Below are 18,000 nucleotides of genomic sequence, written 5' to 3' on the forward strand. Positions count from 1 at the left end.
GTTTCACAATTTTATGTGCATGTACCACTATGTCCCATGCTTATATTAATTATTTTAAAAATATTTTTCTATAAAATAAATTTATTATAATACTATGAATTATAATTAATTTTTATTTCAAAAAATTATTTTTTTTAAAAGCATATACCGTCCATATATAACTTTGAATTTATCAACCTATTATTAGCTAATAAAAGTAAAATTAAATGATAAAAAATAATTATATGCCGTAGTTTGATGGAATAAACCCTAGTTAATAATAATCACAAAATTAAATTAAACATACAAATTAAGTTGAAATTGAAGGAAAAAGTGTAAGAAAATAAACAAAATTGAAAGTGAGACACAAACTGGGACATCAAGTGTGGTACACCGATTCTCATTCCATTAATTAATTTGATGCTCAAAATATGCTTATGATACTATTTTGATGCTGGGAAATTTGTTTAAGTGAAAAGTATAAATTCTCGTAATTTACAAAATAATAATAAAAAAATCACAATTTAATTAGTCGAACTGGTCAATCCAAAGAAAATTAAATGGAGTATAGCATCATTTAACTGGGCATGTTCTTTTGTTAAATTATGACACAAATAGTATAATACAAGTAGCTCCAATTATACCAACAGTTATTTTTACAAAAATTGAAATTTATATTCTAATCACTTCACTCATCTTTTATAAAAGTGAATAATAATAAGATATTAGTATTTCCTTATTTGACTAAAATTTCCTTGTGAGAGAAATGACAAGATTGACGTGTTTAGCTATGGTTTTGGAAAAATAATGTTGGAGAAGCTGAGTATACCGACGAAACAAATCGTCCATAACTTGTGACCCAAAATGCGACTCCATGATTGGTTCCACAACTGCCCTAATAATCTGCGTAACATTTTGGGCCTTGGAAGATACCTCGAAATCATGATGACTCTCCACGGAACCTCCATCCCAACCGATCTCCAAACCCTCTATATAATTCATCACAAACGAGCCTTCTTCTTCTATCACATTTCTTACTTCCTCAGCTGATGCTGCGTAGTATGGAGTATTGAACGAGTCAATTTTCTCTTCTTCTACCACCTCCTATATATTATATATGAATATATCCACAAAAACAAACCAACAAAATTTATATCAATTCATAAATACAGCTCAATATTCATATACATAAATTAAACTTGAAGCTTTCTCTCACATATCTTAATTCAAATTTATTCTCTAATCACTCATCTTTTATAGTATGGATTGAAAAGATACAGGTCCAATTTGAAGAAAATAATCCGAAATATTGGGATTGTTGGGATCCATTAATTGAAGAACAGCGAGACAAAATTGAGAGAAAGTTGACGCAGAAATAAAGAAAGAATGATACAATAGAGTATGAGGGTTTTTTAGGACAATAACTTAGGTTGATTTGTAAATTTAGGACAACTTGTAAAAATAGAACACTAATTAATAAGAGATGCACGCGCAGGACATTTCTCGGCCAATTATTGAATTTTCGGACTTTTCCGCATGGACCAAGCACATGACTACCTATTTGAAGCCGTAAAAATGACGTGTTTGCCACATAATCAACCCCTCCGTGTGGGTTGTCATGTGCCTGGTTCGTGCAAAAAAGTCCCAAAATTCAATAATATATTGGCCCATAAATGTCATGCGGGTGCAACGTTTATTAATTAGTGTCCTATTTTTACAAATCCGAAAGTTATTATCCTAATTTCCTAATCAACATAAGTTATTGTCCTAAAAAATCATCTGACTCGATATTATGAAGTGTGAAAGAATTGATAGTATGGGTAACTATTTATAGGAGAAAAAATAAAAAAGGCAAAGTGTTGTTGGAAAGGAAAAAAATAAATAAATATATACATATATATTAAAGGCTTCTGCAATAGCAGTTGGAAAGGAAAGAAAAAAAATTGAAAAATCGGCTAAAAGCAGTTGGAAACTCAAAATTCAAACATTTTTTTTAATTAATGTGCATGTTTTTTCACCAAGCCAGGGAAGCTTACATCAGTCGACTCATAGCAAAGACTGACTCGAGTCAGCCTTATAAACCAACCGATGTGGATGTGATATGTTTGACTATGATGTTTTTTTACAATATATCATATTAATATATATCATGTTTGGTAGAATGCATGAAAATATCTATAAAATATAATATGTTGTTTGGTATGTATTAAGATTATATAAAGTTAATAATAGTTATAATTAAAATTTGTATTACGGATAGGAGGCATACAGAAACCCTCAAATCAGTATAATATTTTTAAGCTTTTAATTTATAAAGGATCGTGTGCTTCGTATTACTTCTTACCAAACAAGATATTAGGGTGTCATAGGTATATTATACACTTTAATCATCCATACCAAGTCATCATCCAAACTCTTGAATATTATAAAGATTCTCAATAAGTCAATATTATAAAAACTCACAATTTAAGTGTGTGGTTGTTTTTTCATTCTTATAGTTCCGAACTCTGAAATATTAAATATATTTGTGATATACTTTATAATAAAATTTGATTATAGATAATATTTCAGTAATCTTTACTATATTAAAAAGGGAGTTTTCAATTTCAAATTGATTTCAAATCAATTTTAAAATTGAGTGGTCATTTTGTAGTTAGAATAAAATTGAAGGTTTATTTATAAGCTATACATCTTGTTTTTTTTTTTTTTTCTTTTTCTTTAACTTCTTGTTTTTCTATTTTATTTTCTTTTTTAAAACTGTGAAATTAGACTATAATTATAAAATATTTTATATGCATATCAAATTAAAGATCATGACAAGAGCTTTAATTTGATATATGTTATGTAAATAATGGATTTAAAATATAAAAATTATATTTATTTAAAGATTAAAACTTAAGAAAATTCTCTCTGCTCTCTCCTTTTTTTTGAATAAATCTATTTTTTTTTCAATGATCTTTTAACTTATATTTTTTTTATTTACAATATCAGTTTTTATTAATATGAATTATTCTTTATTATTTTTATATTAAACTAAAATATATTTATCTTAAATTATAGTATTTTTAATTATATTTAGAATTTTTATATAATAATCAAATTAATATCAATTTTATATATAATAAAGTATAAAAATATTTTTCGTGCGTTGCACGAGTGCAAATACTAGTAAATAATGGTAAAAGAGTGTAATTTTAGGCTGGACTTGGTGATAAAGATTTTGGAAAAAGAAATTAATTGTACCTCTTTGGCCATGGCCATGAGTGCATGGGCTAGTAGCTCCCACTGGTGGGTGCCGACTTCAGCGGAGGCGAGGGGCGAGGCGCGGCCCATAAATGACAGCACCATCGTCCCTCCGGGCACCACCTCCGCCGCCCGCGACCGCAGAAACACAAACATATCCTTCTCAAACTGGCGGAGGTACGCTTTCACGACACATTCGGGGCTGGTTTTGGATATGTAAATCTTGCCTTTGTTGAGATGTTTTCCTGAGTTGTGATCCAGACCCACTGGTACCTGAGAGAGCCAGTGAAGGCTGGAAGAAGAGTGCACAAAATGCAAAGAGTTGATGGGAAAGAGCCTGCCGTAGAAGGAGCCCGGCATCGCCGATATGAAGCAGCGGTCGGAGGGAATGCCCTTGTTGTTGTTGAGGTTGCGGTTGAAGTCCGCCAACGACATGAACACGTAGTTGAAGTCGTTGCCGGGGAGATCGTTCAGCGCCACCCTCAGCTCCGGCAGGGGGAGGCCGATCTCGTGACACGTGTCGCGAACATCGTCGATGATCTCGGAGATGGCCATCAAAGTGTTAGGCCCAGAGGAGCACCCCAGATCGGCTATTCCCATGCTCTTTGGGAGACTGTTTTTTACTGCATCGTACACGGCTTTCTCCATCACTGTCTTGCCCAATGATATTATCTGCCTCTGCAAATCATCATCATCATCATCATATGATATCATTAATTTGACATGCTTATTTTTAATTTGCTTTCTTACTTGAATAGTGCAGTTTTTGGCATAGCTAGCTTCTCCTTCTCCTTTGTTCATGTGAAAAATCTGCATCAATTCTCCCATTTGTAGTAATATTGGTATAGGAATCCTTGAATTCTGTGTGTGTTTTGGAAACAAGGGTTTTTACTTGCTTGAAGGATTGCCCTCAAAGAAAAAAACTTGAAGGTATCACAAATATCATCAACAGGATAGCTTTACATGTGAATCAGTGGATCACAATGAAATTCAAGAAGATATTGAATCAATGTTTTGAAGCTGACATGTAGAATATGTACGTGTATATATATTTAGTACGATTATGTTAAAACTTTTAAATGTGAAACAATTTGCATTTATTAGAAGAAGCACGAACAAATTAGTGGGGCCCTACTTCAGTATCAATGGCCAACGGGGCACAGTTCATAGTCATAGATTTCTAATTCAATAAATCTATGCAGCCACACTGTGGCCACCCACAAACTAGTATTTTTTTTTTTTAATTTTGTTACAACCAAAGAAAGGAAAAAACCCACTCACACTCTAGCTCCTAGGGTGACTCGAACCCCCGACCTATTGGTTGGAGGGAAAGCGTCTTACCAACAGACTGCACTTCATCGAGTATAATAAAGAAAATTTTGATTTATTTAATTTATTTTTTTAAATAGAAATAGGATTTAGTTATTTTATTATATTCAAAAAAATTGCAAAAAAATAACTATAATATAGAGAATATGATAAAATAACTAAATCTTATTTTTATTTTAAAAGATAAGTTAAATAAATTAAATTATTTTCTTAGGTAAATTGTGGGTGGTCACAATGTGGCTGTTTAGCATTACTCTTCCTAATTTCCTAGTCATTTGCCAATATCTACGTGTTAGAGACCACATACTAATTAATGCATGCATACTAAGTCTAATTAACCTCGAGTAATACGTGTGTGCGTGTGTTAGATCAAGCGGTAAGGAATTAATGCTTGAGGTCAAAAATTTTGAATTCGAGTTTCCTGTGACGTAGCTTTTAAATTTTTTATTTAATATTATTAATTTATCTATAATAATAATAATAATAATAATAATAATAATAATAATAATAATAATAATAATAATAATAATAATAATAATAATAATAATAACCTTGATTAATATATATGAGTGCTTTGTTTATTAATTTATTTTATTTCCTAAGTCTTTTATTTATTTTTATCTTTTGCTAGTTAGTTCAAAGAGGAGATTTATGTACGTATTCCACGGTTAGGTTTTATTATTAAATTGAGGTTTATTATAAAAGAAAAAGAAAAAAAATCCATTCCACGGTTAGGTTTTAATAAAGGAGTTTTGGTAAATAAAATCACGAATTAGTTCAAGATTGCCAATTTTAACATGATTTCTGAAGTGAGACGGATTAAATTATCACTTTTTAATTTTTTGTAATTTCGTCCCCTAACTTTTTTTCGGTCGTCGGAGTGCTGAATTGGAGCTAATTAATAAAGACGAAGTTGTTTTGTGAGGTCTAAATGACGTTGTTTCGTACAATTTCAATTAAATTTTTCCTCAAATTGTATCCTGTATCTGCACCTTAATTTTCCAATTTTCAACAATTTTATTTCAAACAACGTCGTGATATGAGTATTATGTGACGAACTAATCCACGTAAACTCCAACTCAGTCATCCGGTGATCGAAAAAATGGGAGAATGAAATTGCAAAAAAAAAAATAGTTATTTAATTCGTCACACTTCAAAAATCACGTTAAAATTGTAATATCGAATTAGTTCGTGATTTTATTTGCCAAAACTCCCTTAATAAATAAAAAGGTCAGTGTTTAATTTTCTTTCTCATGTATTTTTCTAGTATTCTATGGAAAAAAAATATCACTTTTATCTACGTTCTTTTGATATTTTGTGAATTTTAATCAATATATCAGACGCTTCTTTATATTAATAATTTAATACGCATGTCATTTACACATATTTCTTAATTATAAGATTTCGCCTGAATTTATTTGTACTATGCTTTATATCTGAATATACACACCAGTATATATGGTTGTTGTCAGTAGATAACTCGTATGCATTGATTTTTTTGCCTAATATTTACACTTCACGTACCATTTATTAGGTATTGTAAAGTGGTCCCCAATTATTTGTTACACTCGATTGCGAATACAGAAAAATTATCTCGTATGTATGAGTAGTATTTTCTAATTTTTCTCCAAAAATATACTTTTTTAATGATAGCGTTGGTTGATGAATGATGAGGACTTTTTTTGTACAGCAGATTTACACAAAATTCAGATAAATTTGAAGATTCTATAAGAAGGCTTCAAAGGATAATTGGTGACCCCTCTTCAATGTGTCGGGTGAGTAATAACTAGTGCATGCCGCCACACAAATGAGCATTACTATAATTGTTAGTGTCGGGTGAGTAATAACTAATGTATGAGAGGATATACATTAGTTATAATTTTTTGCGTTGCTTTATTTCTTAATTCAAGATAAGATTGGATCATCGTCTAGTAAATATCAGCTAGTTTCAGGTAATTTGGATAAACACACGTTGAGTTAGTCGACTTTGTTCAAATTATTTATCTTATTACTTTGTTCAAATTATTTATCTTATTGTATGCGAGGAAATCTCTCTCTCTCTCTCTATATATATATAATAGCAAAATAAATTATATTTTATGTGACGTCATATAATCATTCCATTCTAATTTTCCTCAGTTCTCATTCATTCTTATATTTTTTAAAATTTTTAATCAATTTTCATATCTAAAAACCATTAAATATCTAAAAATCATTATATAAATCTTACACCAAAATAAATCCTATCCTACACGGCGTCATATAATCACTTCATTCTAATTTTTCTCAATTCTCATTCATTTTTTTTTTTAAATTAATCAATTTTCATATCTAAAAACCATTAAATATCCAAAAATCATTATATTAATATTTCATAAATCTTGGACGAGTAAATATTGGAAACCTTTTCTAAATTCTGGCTTTGACTTTTTAATCAATTTATTTATCTTAAATCCCACATCTAAATTTTAACAAACTTCACCAATTATAGTCATGTATTTATTAGGATCAGTAAATTAACCAACAATTAAATTTGACTAATGAATTAGTTGGTCAAAAAGTTAGTTATACTTTTTATTGCAAAATTTAATTTGGCTAATATTTATTTCCCCAACAAGTTTTGCCATAGAAAAGCATTTTTCATGTTCCTTCGTCAAATAAGAAAATGTATCAACCTAAGATGTTATTGAATCACGTCAGATGCACGTTTACAATGATTTTAGAAAGGTGAACGAAGACTTGAAAGACAATTATAAGAAAGCATGCTACACAATGGGTTTCCTAGAAGATGACAAAGAGCGTATTTTATCCATTTTAGTTTTTTGTAATATTTACTTTGTAATGTCAAAATTTTATTGAGATGAATAATCAACTATTGTAACAATTTATATTTCATTATTTAAATATTTATAAATTTAAACGACTTCAGGTAGTAAGCGGGTATCAATCACTACACGATTTTGGGAATACGACAAGCAATAAAATTATTTTTTAATCAGATATGAGATGAGTACGAGTATATAAATTCTATAATTTCCTAATTTATGAAATTGGATGACACAAGTTTTAAGAAAAATGTTTAGTTGATAATGTGTTGTGTAGAGAAAGGTACCGATCGCTTTTGAATTGTGGAGTTATTAATTGTAGAGAAATGTATCGATCACTATTATTATTTATACTGGATATTATTATTGTTTACTTTGTAATGTTTTGATTTTCAATAAGACACATAATCAATTATTGTAACAACTTATATTTGACTTTTTGGATATTTATAGACTTAAACGAGTTTGAGAAAAAATAGCGGATATTACTATACGTGTTTTGAAGATAGCTGATAGTAAAAACATTCATGAATTGGGTTTGCGACATGATTGGTATATAAATTCTAAAAAGATTTCGTATAATGTATAATTTCTACATTTATTAAAAATTAATTTTTAATATTTTATAATTTATGCTATTTATTATAAATGTATACTTCGTAATGTCCAGAAACAGACATACTGATTGTAAGCTTTTATTGAGTTAGATAATCAATAACTATAACAATTTATACTCCCTACGTCCCACGAAGCATGACCCAATTTCCTTTTTGGTTTGTCCTGCGAAGCTTGACCTGTTTCTAAAAATGGCAAAAAATTTACCATTTATTCACTTTTTCACTTTTTTACCTACCACATTTAACACACAAAATACCAATTTCTTAATTCTCATGCCAAAAAGAACTGGGTCATGCTTCATGGGACGGAGGAAGTATTATTTATTTAGATATTTTATAAAATTTAAATGTGTTCAGATAATTAACGGATATTATTATATATGTTTGGAAAGAGAGTTACTCTTTTTCATATGTTTGTCAGTTTGGACGGGCAAATAATTAAAATTATTTTTAAATCGGGTTTGGCACATGTAAAAATATATAAGTTTTAAACAATTGCATAAATTGGATAGTTTTTATTATTCATACTATTTATTGTTAACACACACATATAGATGTTCAGGGATCCACATTTATTTTTTGCGGTAGACTTCATTAATTGTAGAATCTAGGGTTAAGTATCAGATTGCCCCCTATCGATGGCGTTCCTATGGCTTTTAGCCCCCTAAAGTCAGGGGGGAAAGCTGCCCACTATCTTAACGTGAATTTTTGGCACCAATTTCCCCCCAGCCTTTCGACGGAGGCAGCTCTCCCCCCTGACTTTAGGGGGCTAAACGCGAGGGGGACCCCTACGATAGGGGGAAATTGGTGCCAAAAAGTCACGTTGAGGTAGTGGGCAGCTCTCCCCTCTGACTTTAGGGGGCTAAAAGCCATAGGGACGCCATCGATAGGGGCAATTTGATACTTAACCCTAGAATCTACAAAAAATTATCTACATACGTGAAATTTTCTCTATTTATTAAACTTTTATTTTTTATTGTTAATGTTTATTTTGAAATGTTATGAGTTTTTATTGAGATGGATAACCAATTATCGTAACAATTTATATTTGATTATTTAGATATTTAATAAATTTAAGCATATTCAGGTAATTAGCGGGTATTACTATTATGAATTTAGAATGAGAATGAATAATAAAATTATTTTTAATTGAGTTTAAAATGAATAAAAATATATAAACAAAGTTCATAATATGCAAATGATATAATAATTAATTCCTGTCGAATTTCGACAGGCAGTACATTAGTTATAAAACGTTACATTGCAGCGCAGCTGAGGTTGCTTTGGGGAATGACCTGACTTCCTCAAATTTGGACCGTAAGGCTTCGGTTCTTGAGACAAGCAGCGGGAATGAGGACGCACTTGCGGCAGCGGGAATCACTTCCCATGATGGCAAGGTTTCGAACACTACTACGACGGATGATTTTGCTAGTCGTCTAGGTAGGTTAGAGGAGCAAGTTAACCAGGGCATGCAAATGCTCGCTGAAAATGTGACGCCTAAGAGACGGGGCCGTCCTCCGAAGGGGATGGAACGTCCACGTGTTCCACAGAGTTCAGAAGATACTATAAAAAATCGCCTCAGAAACGCAGTGGAAATGGGCTATAAGCCTAGAGACTTTGTCATTGATCATGGCAGAAGTGCTAGTATGCAGGTTATGAATAATATCGCCAACGGTAGATGGGCAGATGAAATGGAGTTGCAAGAGCAGCACACAAATATGGATTTTCCTTTTTACTAGTTAGTTGTGTGTTTAGGGTGTTGAAGCCTTTCTGGCTTGTGAGTTCTTTTTCAGTGTTTTCTTGATCTCTTTTTTGAGTCCCGATCTCCTAGTCTGCGTCTTTGTGCTTTCATGAGATCATTTTTTCTTTTCCTTTTATATAAAACCGTATTTTAATAATATAAAACGTTACATTGCTTTATTTCTTAAGAAATATCGATAAGTTGATTCATGAATAACTAAACGAACAGTCTATCTCATAGCCGTAAAAATTAAAATAACTCAAGAATAAAAGTAAATCATGTCAAGTCGATGAGACCTAGCTTAAGTGGCAAAGCTGAGGCACTCAAAGACTCTCCTTTGTGAGAGGTATATTGGGTTCAATTCCGCCTAATTTTTCCACTTTTATGTGGATAGTGCTCTCACCTTTGTGTGGGTAGTGTTCCACCTGCGTGCAATTATTTTTCCACTTTTGTGTGATGTAGAGATCTCGCTTGCATGCGGGTTACTGATTTATTTATATATTAGATGCCTCTTGTAATTCTAAAAAAAAAATGTAAATCATGTCAATGTAAAAAATATTAACATATAAATGTAAAATACTGATTCCCAATGAATTCTAAATCTAAATTCATGCTATGAGATAAGAAATAAATATATCATTTCAAACTAGATTATCAACAAGACTTACATTTCAAGATAAGAAATAAATATATCATTTCAAACCAGATTATCAACAAGACTTACATTTTTGAAATGAAGAATTTCTAACTATTATGATAAAAAAAGGAAGGAAATCTGTAAATTTAATAATAAGTGATTTGAACTCGAGAGTTGGGATCGTATATCTTTTATTTATGTGTTTCATATAAGGATATAAATGGAAGAAGTAGGAACTAGTTGTTTATAATCTAGGAGTATAATTTTCTTAAGCATTTTTCAGAGATAAGAAAATAAAATATATTTTTTTTTCTGTACAACTCAAAGTGAAAAAACAACTCCCGATCAATTTGTGTTGTGTGTGTTCTATGGGGCAAACTGACAAAATTTAATAATTTATCACTATAACTAGACTTATATTATTATTATTATTATTATTATTATTATTATTATTATTATTATTATTATTATTGAAGATTAAGGATTTTTTGTTTTGACATTTCTGCAGAACGCGCTAACTTTCAACCAATAAATTAACAATAATTCTAATTTCATATATGATGTGACATTTAATAATTCTACGGCGGCAGCAATTGAGCTAATGTCGTAGTTCATGGACCAGTATATAACTAAATATGTGGTCAATATTTTTTTTTTTTTTTTTTGAGACGGAAAATATGGTCACCAAATTAAGTTTGAGGTTGCTTGTCCCATAAATTCATGTCTGACACAGACCTCACCTCGTCATCGACAACGCTTGATCTATTCAGGATTTCAACGTTTTTCTTTTTCTTTCAAAATTTGTGAGGCGTAGAAGGGCTAAGCTTCTTACATAATTTCTACCACGAACATATGGTTTAAATTATTTTCAAGTTGTTGGATATTTACCTAGCTAGACTAATTGAATAGCTTGCATATTTTAATATCTGTGATTTTTTTTCCTAAAGTTAACTTAATGATGATACTTTATTTTAACAAACTACATGCTCGTGCACACTGATAAAAGTATTACTGAACACTCATATTTATACTATATACATAACGAGATACAAAATGCAGTGCAAGAATTCAGAAGGTATGTTTTTGTAAAAAGAAGTAAAGAATGATTCGAAAAATTATCATCATTATGTTTTAATCATTTTAATTGCGACCAAAAGTGGAACACTTCAATCTTTCCTCATAAAACTCGATTCAAGTTTAAAACCAGAATATCAATATCAGAAAATTTAACCTTTTAATTCAAAAAACATCATATGAGAAAATGTAAAAAAAAAAAAAAACGCCTACCATGAATTACATAACTGGAGCACAGAACATGCATATCATGTGACAATTGCCACAAATAGGTATAAAACACGCTTATAATGTTTAGTTGCTACTTTTTGCAGATATTTTCTTCCCCAATAGGGGTGTTTATTTCGGAGCTATTATTGAAGTGAAACAGTCCGTTTTGTCTTGCAAAAATACTGCAAGATCTTCATAATTTGAAAGTGTAGCAGAATGTGTTGTTTTTTAGTTTCAATCTGATTTGCAATATATACTATCACAGAGAAGATGGATTTCATCAATAATGAGGAGTTTCACAAGTTTTACATGTATACATACGTATAAGTCGATCACCTAATTTTCCGGTACTCATGGTCCGAGTCTGGTCTCCACATCATATTGCTCCACTCCATTAGAAAAGTAGCCGACAACCTCAGCCCACTAATAACTAGGGCTGGATAAAAATTTAAAATGGGGGCTATGGGGGTAATTTAGTACAATCACAATTATTTTTATTATTTTTCGGACTATAATGAGAAAATTAGAGGCTGTATTTAAAATTACCCTTACTTTAGCCCTCCTTTTTTTTATTCAAACCAAATTTTTGATTTAAATTGACATCCAATATTATCAAATTGAAAGATAAATAACCATAAGCGAAAAACTAAACTAATTAAACTAGTAAATTAAAAGCTTATTTTTAATATGGGACTCAAAACTAAACTAAACTAGTGTATAAATTTAAAAACTTATTTTCAATATAGGACTCGAAACTAAACTAAACTAGTAGTATAAATTTAAAAAAATATTTTTCATATGGGACTTGAAATTGTGTCGTTGTGACGATCCTAGTTGGGAAGAAATGAACCGGTCTTGGAGAACATACTTTTGTACAAGGATGACTTGGTTTGTAGGATCAGAATCGATTATGTGGTGGGTGGCATGAGGATTTTGCTACTCTTTGTTTTTCGCAAAATTTTATCCTTTATGGGAGTTTTAGTTACTCACATAAGGTTTTAACGAGGACATGGAGTGTCCAAATTCTTGTCTTTAGGGTTCCCCACATCCCTTAAGCTCTAAATTGGACTACTTTTCATTTTAGATAAATTATATAAGTAAATAAATAAATTTAAATATTTTATGACGATGGATTCAAATTCAAAATTTTAGTTCTTGGTCATTAACCATCTACCGCTAGGTCAATATACACACACAATTGGAGTATTTTTTAAGATATGCTTTAGAGGGTTGTGGCTAAAGCTTATTTCAAAGAGTTTATAAGCTTTAAAAAAATTGTGTTATAAAGATAAAATTATTGTTAGAGAAAGAAAATTAAAGAAAAATTGACTTAAAAATGTATATGATGAAAATAACAAACCATGGTTAATAATATATGTAAAATAATTATTGCATATAAAATTATGAAAAATAAGGCAGATGAACTTAGAGCATCCTTTCTCAACGGAGTAGGAGACCACTTATGAGTAAACACCTCCTATATTGGGGAGACTCATCCACTTACTCATATTCATTAGTTTTGATTTTTGTATTTTTCATTTAATTTAAATTGCACCAACTTAAATAACACAATTACTTCAAGGGTGTAAGTATGATGACCCTTGGCCTCCGCCGCCAGCGCCTTTTCGGTCGTTGGGGACTCATCCCCTAAGTTGAATCCCGATAAATAGGGATGGTAGTCGCCGATAAGATCAGGGGTCCAATTTGGGGAGTAGTAGTCGGGATTATTCGAATCCATTTTGGTGGAGGAAATTGAAAGAGTTTGAGAGATAGAGGATGAAGAGAATTGAGTTTTGGGTGTATGATTTTGGAGGAGTAGGGTTTAAAAAGAAGAAATTTATTTTTAAAAAAATTCAGAGATAACCGTTGAAAATTAAAATTAAAATTAAAATTCACCAACAATCATATAGTCGTTTTGAAGGAATGAAAAAAAAAAGAAAAAAAGAAAAATTGGAAACGATCGAGCCTTACTCATAAGTTCGAGTAAGCCTCGAGTAAGGCGAGGCCCACATTGGCTTACTCAACGAAGGGGCTTACTCAAGTAAGCTTTTATGGAGCTTATAAGCTTTTAGAGCTTATTTTTACAGTTTGCAAGCTGTTTGAGAGCTTATTTCTTCAAATACTTTAAAGAGAATATGCATTTATATAACCATATTGAACAATGAAACTCAATTTTCGACCACCTATATGAAAAAAAAAAAATTGACCATTTTTCATAATTTTGATCCAAAATACCCTTGACCCCGCCCAACTCGTACACGTGATTCTCCCCCCCCCCCCCACTTTCTATTGACACAAATGAGCATAATTGTGCCAAATGTATGTACCTAATGAATGACATATAATTGACATGAATTGACCTATTTGTACCAACTGTACATCATTCAATCTTCAGTCACATTTGGCACGAATTTACCCTGTTGGGAAATAGAAGAAATATCATATCCTAGTTTTGATGATCCCAAAACCCTTAGTTTTCTCTTCTCCTAGACTAGCCTCTGTATTTGAACTCAATTGTTAGAGTTCAACATTTTAGCTAGACTGAAGGTTAAAGGTAACTGGAGTTTCTCCATGTTGAAGACCGAAGAAACTGAAGATTGAAGAGTTAGAAGATCAAAGCTCGACTGAATATAGAACAACTGAAGGAAGACACTGATGATACGAACGACATCGTGAACTGAGACGTTCAGTTAAATTGGAAGACAATTTAACTGAAGACAACGACTGCTTAAGCAAAGGACAAAATCTCTAACTGATTCTTCAGTTAAACATAAAGTCTCACGTGCAAACACATGTAAACAATGGAGCTTCGACTTGAGTACTTCAGTCAACATTCCTCATTAGACTGAAACGCTGGCAACCGCATTAAATGCTCCTGCAACAGCATTAAATGCACCAGATATGAAGATCGTCATTTTCAGTGCACCAACTTTCATTTTTCGTGCTAACGTTCAGAATCACCCTTCTCCAAGGACTAAAAGGATTCAAACCTTCAACCAATCAGGAGCTAAGAAGATTGAAGCCTCAGCCCAAAGCACGGAACATCTCACAACGGCTGAAATCCTGAAGACCATCTCTCCAACGGATATATTCAGGACTTCACCTATAAATAGAGCTCAAGGAACGCCTTCAATCTTCACCAATTCAAAGACTTACGCTGAAGCTCTGTCAAAATTACAAGCCAGCCTTAACTTAGATAAAACTTCGAATCGAAGAAGAGAGTACTCAAACGTTGTAAAATCAGTTTTACTGATTACCTAAACTCTCTTAGAAATCTAGGCAACCCCTGTTTTATCCTAAGTCTAAAATCGATTACTTGAGAGCCTGTTCTCAGTAATCATTAGTTGGAAGATTTCGAACTCCTTTTCAACCGAGCGAAAAGAGTGTTTGAGTAGAGAGGAGTTCAGACCAGTGTTCTAACTCCAGAGATCTTAGCCAAGCGCTACAAAGGCATTTGTATGTCTTAGCGTGCTAAGAGCGAGTGAGAAATCCAACCCAGTGTGTTGGTATTGAAAATTTAATTTTCAGTTGTAAGGTTTCTTGTGCACCCGTAAACATTAGCCCAGAGTGTTTGTCAGACTAATCATCTGGCCGTGGACGTGGGAATTTATTTTCCAAACCACGTAAAAATTCTTGTGTTCTTTATCTGCTTTCAGTTATTCCTTATCTATGTTAAACTTGTTTTATAACTGAACTGGCTTAACTGAAAAGTGTAACTAAGGATTTTATTAAGTGACAATCTGTCTAAAGGCTATTTGAATTAAGTTTAAATTTCCACTGCTGAGTTATTAGTCTAATTGATCAATCACTTAATAGTCAGTAGATTCGTAACTCTACTCTATTTTACAAACTCTAGACGGAAGCCTTACGTGGACATCAGTTAAAGTTATGCGCTTGACTGAAATCAAAATACTGAAGTCTTCTCAGTATCAGTCTACACCCACTTTCCAACTGAAGTTTTGGTTTGTGTGTTTTGGATTCAAAAATAGCCTACAGATGTATTCTCCCTCCCCCATACACCGTTCAGTCAACCCTTCGGGACCCAACATACCCATTTCTACCAACTGTACTTAAGGGTGAGCAAAAATTGAACCGGACCAAAAAAACTGACCGAACCGACCATTTTTGGTTAGGTTCGGTTCGGTTTGTACCAAAAATGGTCGGTTTTCGGTTCGATTTTAATAATTCAAAATTGACAATCTTTCGGTTCGATTTTGGTTTTCCTACTAAGAGTCGGTCGGAAATCGAACTGAACCGAACCGATATATATATATATATATATATATATATATAAAATAAAATTAAATAGAAATCGGAAATTTTGAATTAAAATCTTAAAATTCCCTATGCTAACACCTAACCCACAACAACAAACCCTAAATCCTCTATACCCACCCACCGCCCCACCCACAGGTAGGGATGGCAGTGGATTTTGGACCCGACCCAAATTCGTGGATCCAGATCCGTTTTTCAGGGTTTGGATTTCATTTTTTTGGACCTAATAGATTTGGATCTCAATTTTTAAAACGGATTTGAATTTGGATCTTGAAATTTTAGATTCGGATCCGACCCAGATCTGACCTGTGGATCCGTTTTATTTAATATATATATATATATATATATATATATATTATGTTTTATATTTATTTTATTAATAATATTAAATATATTAAAAATTTAAAATAATACATTATGGAGACTTTTTTTTTTCTTACAAAATGTAATTTGGATGACTTTTTATCATTGACTTGAACATTGAGATTTGTTTATTTTGGATTTTTAGTGACTTATTTTTCTATGTTGAGACTTTGTATTGTATGAATATGTTTGTATAATATTTTTTTATGATGAAAATTAGATGTTGTTGATTTTGTGACTTTTTTTTAAATTTAGTTAAAAACAATAGATCCCTGGATCTAGACCTATGGACCCGCGGATCTGACGGATCTGGATCTGGATCCAAATTTTCAGATCCGTTGGATCTGGATCCCATAAATTAAAATGGATCTAGATCTGGTATTAATGAGATCCGATCCAGATTCGGCTCGTTGCCATCCTTACCCATAGGCCGTAGCCACCTCCGGCGCGACCACCACACTGCCGTGACGTCGCCAACAGCAGCATCCAGACAACTCCAGTAGCAACCAAGACGCCGCGTGTAGCAACAGGCAGTAGGAGGCAGCCCGCGACACCGCGTCCCCAACTCGGCGACTCATTCCTGCTCCACAGCCCACCACCTTCCCTGCTCTCCCACGGGCGCCTCCAGTAGACCGACGTCTAGCAGTAACAACATTCCTAATTTCTTTATGCGATTGATTCTTCTATGAATCTGAACCTGCTTTGGTTCTTGAACTTTATTTATATTCTATTATCTCCTATAACTTCTTGCTTCACTTTCCTTCTTCAATTAATTCCTCAATGGATATGCTTTGATTAATTCCTTATTGCTGGAACTAATGTATAATGTATTAATTCATCTATGGATCTGCTTTGATTAATTCGTTCTTGCTGGAATTAATTCCTCAAGCGGTTCGGTTTGATAACCAACCGAAATCGATCGGTTTTCACTGGTTCGATTTTAGTCGGTTGGTTCGGTTCCAAAGATAACACTCTCGGTTCGGTTTCAGTTTGGGTAAATTGGATCGGTTCGGTTCGATTTTGAGCCGATGCATAGCCCTAACTGTACTATCATAATTCGTGCACCTCAATCCGAATCGAAGCTCAACCCGCGCGCAAACTCAAACCCGATCGTTCTAGTTAAGGGTAAAATAGTCATAAAATGTAAAAAATGGCCAAAATTTGTATTTTTTTAGATGAGAGGATAAATATTGAGTTTCATTGTTCAATATGACTATCTCAAAAGTTGACTAAATTTTAAATTTGTGTGCAAAATGAAAATTTGATGAAAATTCAGTAATTTATATGAAAGAAAAATTATAAATTTACTTTTATTCGATTTTAGTAAAAATTGTAACAAAAACTGAAAATTGCAACAAAAACTGAAGTGCTCACCCTATAAAATTATACAATAGGAACATATTTGATTATAACATTATAATTATCCTTAAAGTCGATAAAGCGCGATTACATATAATAAACTAGTAATGCAATTTTTTAAATAAATTATATAAATAAATAAAATTTAAAGATGAGACGACGATAAATTGGAAGTGAGAAGATGAGACATGAGATATAAGATGAGACAGTAATGTGAAATGTTGAACAAGTGTAGAGTGGGCGTGGGCATGCAAGACCAGTGTATGTGTATTGTGGAGTATTGCATTCCAAAACTGAAACCGAAATGAAAATAATAAACGCAACAAAATGGGCCGCACCCGCACCCGC

General features: G+C 32.1%; 1 protein-coding gene across 2 annotated transcripts; it reads right to left on the bottom strand.

Annotated features, from left to right (window-relative positions):
- Positions 1-537: 537 nt before the first annotated feature.
- On the bottom strand, positions 538-4,202 carry LOC131010563 (probable jasmonic acid carboxyl methyltransferase 2). 2 transcript variants are annotated; one of them, XM_057938125.1, is made up of 3 exons: positions 3,973-4,202; positions 3,223-3,894; positions 538-1,083 (listed from the first exon to the last, which is right to left on the bottom strand). In XM_057938125.1, exons 1-3 carry the CDS (start codon positions 4,048-4,050, stop codon positions 724-726), a joined length of 1,110 nt encoding a protein of 369 aa, XP_057794108.1. In that variant the 5' UTR covers positions 4,051-4,202; the 3' UTR covers positions 538-723. The 2 variants fall into 2 exon arrangements, with proteins under 2 accessions (XP_057794108.1, XP_057794107.1); XM_057938124.1 differs by having other exon boundaries at positions 3,223-3,900; positions 3,973-4,194.
- Positions 4,203-18,000: the final 13,798 nt, after the last annotated feature.

This window comes from Salvia miltiorrhiza, chromosome 2, assembly GCF_028751815.1.
Source record: "Salvia miltiorrhiza cultivar Shanhuang (shh) chromosome 2, IMPLAD_Smil_shh, whole genome shotgun sequence".
NCBI classification, from domain to species: Eukaryota; Viridiplantae; Streptophyta; class Magnoliopsida; order Lamiales; family Lamiaceae; genus Salvia; species Salvia miltiorrhiza.